Genomic DNA, 10,409 nt, shown 5'->3' with positions numbered 1-10,409 from the left:
CTGGCTCAGTGATTTAACTCACATTATAGATGACCCCTCCTCAACAGAAATGCTACTGAGAGAAACAGAAAGGCCTGGGCCAGGCAGGTCTTATTTGAGAGGAGATTATTTGATAATTGCTTTGGTTAGAAGGACTTTACATTTGCTGATTTCAAGTCCAGCACCAATTTAGAAAGTTCAGAGATAAACCACCTGTCTTTATCTGACAGAGTCATAACTGTTTGTGTACAAATGTGGCCAGGGACCTTTTTTGTTCTTTCTGATTCGTTAATACTGTGCATTGTAACCAGGAGGGGCAGTTTGGCCAACCAGCCTCTGCTCACGGTCACCATATGTGTATGACAAGGCCTGAGTGAGTTCCTGCATAAACTGGGTAGTGGGCTCTTTTGAGGCATTTTTCAAGCATATACATGAATGAATGACACTACCAGCAACCATCTGTACAAGCCCATTTACTCACATTCATAAGGTTTATGCTATGAAACTTCTTCTCATTGTGATGTCAGTAACAGAGTTAGTGTCTCTGATGGAATAGTGTACCTGTCACCCAAGTTATTTTGTTCCTTTTTGGGTCCTCCAGTATAATCCCCACCTCATCCCAATTCACTGTAAAATGTTTTACACATCACATTTTTTATACTGTAAACTTGGAAAATAAATTGAAATATCAAATCGTATCTTGTTTCTTTTCTTCATGTGATTATTTCAATCTAAAAAGTTGCTTACTTTTTCAGGGACATTTTTCACTCTTGCATAATTTTGAGACCTTCAGAATTTCAAGACAACCTGTCATATTTCTATAAAAACCAAGACAATTATGACGGATTGGGAAAGTAGAATTACCATTGTAACAAAAACTACTGGTTGTCAATCATTTTACAGTGAAGAAAATGTTTTGAATAGATAACTAAAAATGAAATCCTCAGGCTCGAAAACATGGAGATGAAACAGATCTTTTGAGTAAACCAGCAAGTGGAAAGGTGTTCGAGTCAAATAAGGAGAAAAGTAACAGACCTTGGGTTGATGTGGGAGGTGAATATTGGATTAGTTTTCTGATTATTGGCTTGGCAATTCAAGTTAAATTATCAATTGATTTTAGATAGGTCTATTTAAAGGAAATTTGATTATTTGCAAAGAAATATGAAGCTTGTTTTCTGCTAAACTCAACGGTAGAATTTTGACAGCACACAATCAAATTCTTACCTATCGCATGGACAGAAATTAGAGAAATCAATTGACTCAAAGATATTCATTGGATAGATTATTGATAAGCTGTTTTTTTGGGTCATTAAGCAAAATGTGCACAATTTATATCTGCATAAGTAAATGCTGCTAATACACCTTGTGCTATCATTTGGATATTTGTTCCCACTAAATCCCATGTTGAAATTTAATCCCCTGTGTGGCAGTGTTAGGAGGTAGGGTCTAAAGGGAGTGATTTAAGAACTTGGGTCATGGGATAGAGCCTTCATGAACAGATGAATGTCCTCTCTGGAGGAAGTGGGGTGTGAGTGGGTCGCTCTGTTAGTTCCCTGGAGAGCTGGTTGTTAGAAAGAGGTTGGCACCTCCTCTCTCATGCTTCCTCTCTCACCATGTGATCTCTGCACACACTGGTTTTCCTTTACCTTCTGCCATGAATGGAAGCAGCCAGGGCTTTCACGTGATGCCCAGTCTTGCAGCCAGCAGAATTGTGAGCCAAGTAAATATTTTTTCTTCATAAATAACCCACTCTTCGTTATTCCTTTGTATCCATAAAAACAGACTAAGATACCTTGTAAGCTCTGTTACCCAATAGTGCTGGGGAATTATAGGTATTCTGGTTAACCAATTATTCATCCACCAACTCAATAAATGAGTATCTACTTTGTGATGGGCAAAGTGCTAAGTGCTAGGGATTCTAAGATAAATTCCTTGCCTCTAAAGAGCCTGCAATTTAGTGAAAGGACAAACATGCAAATATATGTTATACCTTAAATGATAAGTGACATGATCCAGGGATTCACAAAGCACAGAGGGGAAGGGGCACCTTCAGGTCACCTAGACAATTGGATAAATGGTGCTATCACCCACCCAAACTAGGACTCCATGAAGAGGAGAAGGAGATGCTTAGGGGAGAAGGCAATGAGTTCAGGTTTTATTGTGTTGAGTCTGAAGTGCTTGTACAACATCAAGTCAAGATGTCCAGAGGCAGTTGAATGAATGTGTCTAAAAATAAGGCGAGGAGTCAAGGTTAGAGACTCATATTTGGAGGTAATTAGCACATGGATAGTATTGATGGGCATGATGACATCGTTTTGGAAAAGTGTGTAGAGTTGAGATGCTGTGAAATACCATCATTTAAAGAGCAGGCAGAGGAAGAGGGGCTGGAAAGGAAAATAGAGAAGAAATAAGGAGGTAGGACTGGAGCCAGATGAGAATGAGCAGAGTCAGAAAAATCAAGATAGGATTTTCAACATTGTCTGAATATTTTCAAAATATGAGTTTAATGACAGAATTAGTTAGCTAGTTTTCCACAAAAACTATTGCTCTATTTTCAAAAAATTTGTACAGTGTCTTACACATGTGCTAAAAGATTGAGAAAATAAATTAGAAAATTATACTGCACACTTAACACTAAAACTACCAAGCACAATATAACTTTTAGACAGCTCAGAAGGCACTTTGGAATTTTTTTTCAGTGCCTCAGGGCATCAGTATGAACTCCAATTACTGTTGCCCTGGCCAACTGTGAGAGTACTGATAACTGGAGAGTTAATTGACTGCTGGATAAAGCAATCTTTAATCCAAATGGGAAGGCTCACTAGCAGCTACAGAGAAGGGGTATTCAGATCCCAGCTTAGGCTAGGAAGCTAGCTGACCCAGTCAGAGACATGAACCCATCAGAAAAATGTAAGACCTTTCATCTTTCTAGTTTTCCCCCACCCTCACTCCTGCTAATGAATATGTGAGACTTACCAACCAGAGGGAAGTTTAGAGAGCAAATCCACCTCCCATCCCAGTTTCCTAATACACTAGAAATGATGGTGACAACTGTGCACATTTCAAGTCCTCTCCACAGCCATCCAAAGGCTTGAATATCCATAATGATATGAATGACCATCACGTGAAATAAGCTTAACAGAGCCATGAGAATATGATTTACAAGTTTGCTTCCAAGGCTAGCCTTCCCTAAGAAGGATCGTCTTGGCTGGAGGAGGGATTCCAACTCATGTTCGAGGTATGGAGGGAACTAAATCATTAATCATGTGTCTTCCCTGGGCTCTGATTATAAGGTCACTCTATGCCTGTGAGTTAGAAAGCTGTCAATTCTGTTACTGTCATAATCAAAGACAACATAAACTGGTGTTAAGGGATTGTTCACCCCAGACTGCCATGTTCAGGCACTGCCATGACCTTTGATGGTCCAGCAAAGAACAAGATCTGTTCCATGACAGTCAAGACAGTCAACATGGGGATAATTTTCCTCCTGTCTCTGCTAAGTGGGATTGCTGCATTTGAAAAGGCATTTGCTGAATGATACTGCTCCTGATGCAAAGGGAGTGGGAAAAGAGATAATGGAAAAGGGAAAGGAGCTGGCTGGGCGTGGGGCAGAATTGCTTGCTGCCACCTTGTGCTGTCTGTATGGTAGTGGGTAGCTGTGATTTTGTTTTCATCAGAATTGTTTGGAGTTGGGCTATTCATCATCATCATCATCACTGTCATCATTATCCTCATCAGAATTATTATCATCATCATCGTCATCATCTTCATCATCATCTTCAGTGTTTATCTTTCCAGAAAGCACATCCTCAATCCAGTCCTCCAGCTCCTCAGCAGTTGGAAGATCATCATCATCTGGAATCTCCATCCAGACACTGTCAGCCTGCAGTGAGGGATTAATGAACGAGTGAGTGGATGCATGAAGGCTGAGCCAGACCAGGGGTAGCTGTGCTGAGTAGCTGTGCTGAGTGCCCCCCGACTCTCTCACACTTATTAGGAATGTGCACATTGTTAAATGGAAATGCCAAACAGCAAAACGATATGTGTAATACACTGTTTGTGTTGCATAAAAGGAAATGTGTATTCCATTACCCCGTGGAATATGTATATGACATTTCTGGTAATATACTCATGCAACAACCACCAGTGGTTCCCTCTAGGAATGAGACTAGGGGTTGGGTCAGGGGAGTAGGAAATACTTTTTACTTTGACCTTCTATTCTACTGTTCTGTTTTAAAATGTTTCACTTGAGCATATTTTAAAAGTTAGGTATTATTATTAATTTTAAAGTAACTTACAAAATAAATGAATGTAGAGTTCCCTAGGTAATTGAACACCTACCAACGGGGAGAAAGACAATGCTAACTGGCCCTCATTGGTTTTTTTTTTTGTTTGTTTTTGTTTTTTGAGACGGAGTTTTGCTCTTGTTGCCCAGGGTGGAGTGCAATGGCGTGATCTCAGCGCACTGCTACCTCTTCCTCCTGCATTCAAGCAATTATCTTGCCTCAGCCTCTCAAGTAGTTGGTATTACAGGTGCCCATGACCATGCCTGGCTAATTTTTGTAATAGAGATGGGGTTTCACCATGTTGGCCAGCTGGTCTCAAACTCCTGACCTCAGGTGACCCACCCAGTTCGGCCTCCCAAAGTTCTGGGATTACAGGCATGAGCCACCACGCCTGACTTGGCCCCCATTCTTAAGAGATTCTACCTCAATTAAGTATGGCTCTAATAATCCTCTGTGATCATCCCTTTCTGTCCACTATTTGCCTGGTTGTATCTGTTCCCACTTCAGCTTTATGATGGTGGAGTTGTATCAGATGTCTGGACTGAGATCTAAGATTTCTTCGCATTCTGCCAGTGCACCTCACTAGCCTGTCCCACCCTCACTTCAACAATGCCTGAACTCTGAGGAGAAGCCCCTTACTCGCATATAATTTTCTTCCTTCCCTTCTGCAGGCCTTGTCTCCTGGCTGGGATTCTGGGCCACAATGGCCCCATCACACATTGTACAATGATGGCTCCTGGTGTGGGTTCCCTTTTGTAAAGGACCTTATTGTTTGTTGTTTGGCTTTGGGGGTAAATACAGGAGAGTTTACTTGAGGGGAAAGTTCCAAATCAGTGATTCAGGAAAGGCTGGTCCCATAGGCAAGAAAACGTGTCCATGGAAGGGAGCCATGTAACCACAGATTGGAACTGGCTTGGAGACCAGGCGTGGAACACACTGCCAAGTTTCCTTGAGCAGGACCCCCGCCCTCTTCTGAAGAGACTGGACTCCTGTAGATGCTCTCACAATCTAGGCTGTGTAGCAGAACACAGGGCAGGCCAAGGGTGCCTGAGCAAGCCTTCATAGGGGATACTCACATCTGTGACATTCACCACCCCAATCTGTGGCCTGAATAGGTCAATCTTGAAAGTCTTCTCCCAATAGGCAACGAGCTGCAGCAACAAAAAAATAAGATTAGACAGCAGGCAGAGGGCATTCTCTGTTAAGGACCCACCCACCGTCCCATTGCAGTAACTAGGTCACCATTGGTTAAAGGTCTTCAAAACAGCTGTGGGCACTTAGCAAATTGAAGACTTGGCCCCAGCCTTCGAGCACTTCAAATAAGCATTAAATAAAAGATGACATAGCATAAATTACGGAAACATGTGTCTACAGCTGTAAGAGAGAAAATTATAGAGGTGGTCTAATGTTGCTTTCCAAATTACTTGTGGCTGTTTTATAGTTTGTAGAGCCATTTCCCTCCACCTCTTTTTTAATGTCCCATTTTTAAAAATACCTTATCTTGTGCTACATGAGATAGCTGAGAAAGCCATGATGGGTCATAAGTTGCCGAGTAAGAAGAAGGCTTCTTCATTCAACCAGGCCTGGACTCCATGTGGACAAATCTCTGACTGGGGCAAAAATAGAGGAGCAAGGGACCACAGGATTTTTTTTTTTTTAATGGAGATGCTCAGTGGTAGAAAATCTCCCATGCAAATATATGGCCTAGTGGGGACTAGGGATAATCAGGAATCTGGAAATCAGAATAGTCTGAAGATTTCTTCTTTGCAAAAACCAAGGCAAACACATAGAACTGGCCAGAAGAGAGGCTGGGCGCAGTGGCTCACACCTGTAGTCCCAGCACTTTGGGACTGGAGTCCGGGAGTTTGAAACCAACCTGAGCAACATAGTGAGACCTTGTCTCTACAAGAAATTTTAAAAATTAGCTGGGCATGGTGGCACACACCTCTAGCCCCAACTGCTCAGGAGGTTGAGGCAGGAGGATTGCTTGAGCCTGGGAACTTAAGGCTGCAGGAAGTTGAGATTATGCCACTGCACTCCAGCCTGGGTGACAGAGTGAGATCCTGTCTCAAAAAACAAAACAAAACAAAACAAAACAAAAAAAAGAACGGGCCAGGAAAACTGCAAACCATCTGCAAGCTTGTATAACAAAATAGTCAGATAAACTAGAAACACAACCAGGCAAAAGCTATATCACCAAAGCTGTACTGTATGCAGTCTTATATGGCCATGACTTTGTTATAATTACCCAGTGCTATGACAATGGTCTCAAGTGTCACGGAAGCCTCTGCCTTTGATTCGCCCCCCTCCTCTACATAGGGCTGATTTTCAGGACCCTTGAGATGCCTCTCAATTTTCTCTATTTAATCACAGTATCATCAGTCATGACCTATGCAAATAATGATAATTCCTGGAAGATAAAGTCATCATTCATAACCTAATGATAACTAAACTTGTACTGATTACCGCAATAAGCTTTTACCTAAAGCAGTAGGTAGACCAAGCTTTAGCATCATGTAGACCTAGATTGGAATATCACATCTATCACTCACTAGCTTTAACCTTCCCAGCTATCATTCTCTCCACCTTGTGACAGGGATTATAATAGTACCTACTTCACAGCGTTGTTGAGAGGATTGCTGTGATGAGGCATGTAAAGCATTACTATAGTTCCATGCATACAGTAGAGTATATCAGCTATGCTTATTGTCAGTACCAGTACTTATTATCAGTACCAGAACCAGTACCAGGGTTCAATTCATGTAGTGTACAAATTCTGTTTATTCTTTTTAAAAACATATAAGTATAATCAAAGCTTTCGGGCCACTGATCATGGACACTAGCAAAAGTGTGGACTTTAAGGTTCTTTCACATTCATCGTAGGCTAGACACTATGCTAGGTCCTGGGGAGAACATGATGAACATGACAGGCACAGGCTCTCTTTCTCTCCACAAAGTTCTGAACTCGCTGAAAAATGTTCATCTCTGATTTTAATTACTTGGTAATTCAGGTGGCCTCAGAACGATGGTCCCCACCCAGAAGGTCAAAGTAGTTCTGGGGACAGGGAGTGCAGTGATGAGGGGTAGCTCTGGAGCTGCCGCCAAAGGAGTTTACCCTGCCCACTTGGGTGGGTCCCCAAGGGTCAAGGGTTTTCAACTCCTGGTTTCAACTCCAGGGAGTAAGCCTCATCCTTTCAGGGTCAGCACCAGGCCCCAAGTTCAATACTGCCCCAAGGGCCAAGACCTCCCACATTGGATGGGGGCTGTCACTGGGTTTCTTCAAGTGCCCCCACTTATTTCACCTCCTTGGATGCTAAACGCAATCATGAGGCTGTGACAGCAACTGAGGGTGGGGCGCTGGCCGGAGCCACTCACCAGAGGAAAGTCGTCGGGGTCGATCCACAGGATGCTCAGGTCGGGGTTGTCGGTATTGTCCCGGGCAACCTGTTTCAGGATCTCCAGGAATTCGTAGCCATCTGAAGCAGGATTCAAGAGAGTTGAGTAACCCCTGCACACACACAGCTTCTAACGTGGAGAGCAGAGTGCGGTTTTTCCACGAGGACTTCTTAGGCCATTTGGTGCTTACCCTCAATTATAGGATTATTCTATAGAATGAGTCAGATGAGAGCTCCAGGCACAAAGCAGCTTATACAAAGGAAACAATAAAAAATTTGAACAAAGGATTAAAGGTTCACAGAGAACTGGCTGGTTTTTCACTGGAAGCCAAACTTCATTTGTGAAAACTGCCCAGCCTTGGGTCAGAAAGTCAGTCCCAGAACAGAGAAACTGCTGCCTGTCCTCACTGATCCCATGCCATCTCTTGAAACAGATACTTTGCTGTCCCTTAGAGTCCCAATAACATCTGCTGTATTTTCTACAACCAGGAATTGCTAAAACCTTCAAACCAAACGAGCATCTGATTTACAGTTGGTTTCACAGCTCTGAGATAGTAAACGCGGTTTCCCTCCCTCCCTCCCTCCCTCCGTATTTCCTTGTATACTGGGCCCTCCCTCTGTTCAGTCAGCAGCAGTCATTGCCCTAGGGGCGGGATGATTCATAAGAAAAGCAGAGAGGAGCTTTATAAGTTTCAAGAACACAAACTTCTTAGCTTTAAAAGCCTAAACCTTGAAGGACTGTGAGCATACGACTTTTGCCATAAACAAAAATTATAGGAGAATATTCAGTAAGAGATAGCATACTCTCAACCCTCAGCACCACTCCCCAGCCCCCAGCTAGAAACTGAAAAAATGGTTTAGATTCTGGAAGATCCCTGAGAATACTAAACTGCGCCTGTGTGTGTGTGCGTGCGTGTGTGTGTGTGCGTGTGCACGTGTGCACGTGCGTGTGTGTGTGCATGTGCAGAAACACAAGCCATGTGCGCATGTACAGAATCTCCATTGTTTCCGGGAATCCCAGGGTATAGAAGACCCATGATTTGTTTCAGAATTAAACTTAGGCAAATGAAAAGATCCCAGAATCCCCTAAAGAACCCCCTGGTCTAGGAGCACTAGGGCAGAAGAGCCTGTCGAAAGGCCCCATGGAGTTGTCTTGTCATTCTGAGGAACTTGGACAAATGACGATGACCCCTACCAGATGTGCACCCCACTCAGCTATGCCTGGGAACCAGAGAGACCCTGGATCCCTCGGGATGGTGGAATTGGGGTGGAGAACCTTTAATTATCAGCCCCAGCTTCCACCACTCAGTGGTATACACTCAAAATTGAAATTTAGGTTCAGTTCTAAATAATAAAGTTACAGTTCTTGCATAGCTGAATTCGTGGCTTGAAATTTATACCGTGAATATAAGTAACTCACCAGCTACTTGGGAATTCAATTAACTGTGTTTTCTTTGCAAAGTTTTTTCCTTTTGCCTGGAATCTCGGCAAACTTGAGCTCCTCCCTATGGCCTCTGTTTAGCAAGCCTCTCCTCTCTCCAGGAATGCTAGCTTTTGTTTGGCTCTTTTGGACTCTTGGTAAAAGTTTTTTCTACACTTCCTTATCTCTAATGCATTCCAGGCAAAACGCATACTATTCTTAGCAACTCTACTTTGAGTTTTTGAGTTGGTGTAGTCACTGTTGCTAGCTCACACTGAAGATTCAGGCTGAGCCCCCTTAGGCCTTACTACGTGGGAAGCACAGCGACCTCTAGTGGAGAAGTTCCTTTTTTTGGAGGGGGGGCGGTCTCTGTTGTCCAGGCTGGAGTGTGTGATGGGAACATAGCTCACTGCAGCCTCGACCTCCCAGGCTCAAATGATCCTCCTGTGTCAGCCTCACAAGTAGCTAAAACTACAGATGCATGCCATTATGCCCAGCTAGTTTTTAAAATTTTATTGTTTTATTTTGTAGAGACAGGGATCTCACATTGTTGCCCAGGTTGGTTTTAAACTCCTGGGCTCAAGTGATCCTGCCTCAGCTTTCCAAAGTGCAGGATTACAGACTTGAGTCACTATGTCAGGCCTAGAAGTGGTCTTTATGGCTGGTGTCCACTTCTTGCAGAGATACAGAGTGGACTTGGGTAATCTTTTAATCTGTGCTCATAACCATATTGCAAATGAGATTATGACAGACACCGGAGACTGACAGGGCCCTAAGCATTAGAGTTCATTTATCTGTAATTGCGGGGCTAGGGGCAAGGTGGGGTAGGGGCATTACTCCTGCTGCCTGTAGGTGGAACTGAGAAGGTCCGGCCCCTCCAGTGTATCACTGGCTGCCAAGTGTGGACACTATGGGTTCTCCTTTGGCCATATGTCTGTCACAGGAGAGGGAAATATGGTGCCGCCTTGGTTATCTGTAGAGATAGGAATCATAATACAAAGACCACAAGGAGGAATTCCTCCAAAACAACTTCAGTTACTATTTTTAGCTGCAGAAAATAAAGAAATGATAATCAATGAGGTGACCCTGCTAGTACTTTGGAAGATGAGAGAGAGTCAAGCATAAAAGGGACATGACAAATCTGAAATTCACAAAGAGGATGAAATGCAACAACACAGACTCAAATGAAAGTAGAAAGCAAACTTGTGGTGCAAGAGACTGATTCACATAAAGAAAAGGAGAGTCTAGGTAGGCACGAGTGTTGTGGAGGGACAGGATCTGTGACCCAGAACTACAAGCTGAATACACAACAGAGCGCTGTTGTTTTCT

General features: G+C 43.2%; 1 protein-coding gene across 1 annotated transcript in view; it reads right to left on the bottom strand.

Annotated features, from left to right (window-relative positions):
• Positions 1-2,466: 2,466 nt before the first annotated feature.
• The window catches only part of CASQ2 (calsequestrin 2), a 69,599-nt gene continuing 61,656 nt past the window's right edge, over positions 2,467-10,409 (bottom strand). The window contains exons 9-11 of the mRNA XM_005542219.5: positions 7,641-7,741; positions 5,342-5,416; positions 2,467-3,862 (exon numbers count right to left, since the gene is read on the bottom strand). Of these exons, the coding sequence (XP_005542276.1) occupies positions 3,674-3,862; positions 5,342-5,416; positions 7,641-7,741 (365 nt within the window). The 3' untranslated portion in view covers positions 2,467-3,673. The remainder of the gene's footprint in view (positions 3,863-5,341; positions 5,417-7,640; positions 7,742-10,409) is intronic.

The sequence above is a fragment of the Macaca fascicularis genome, chromosome 1 (assembly GCF_037993035.2).
Source record: "Macaca fascicularis isolate 582-1 chromosome 1, T2T-MFA8v1.1".
NCBI lineage: Eukaryota > Metazoa > Chordata > Mammalia > Primates > Cercopithecidae > Macaca > Macaca fascicularis.
This window is presented reverse-complemented; position numbering and strand designations above follow the sequence as displayed.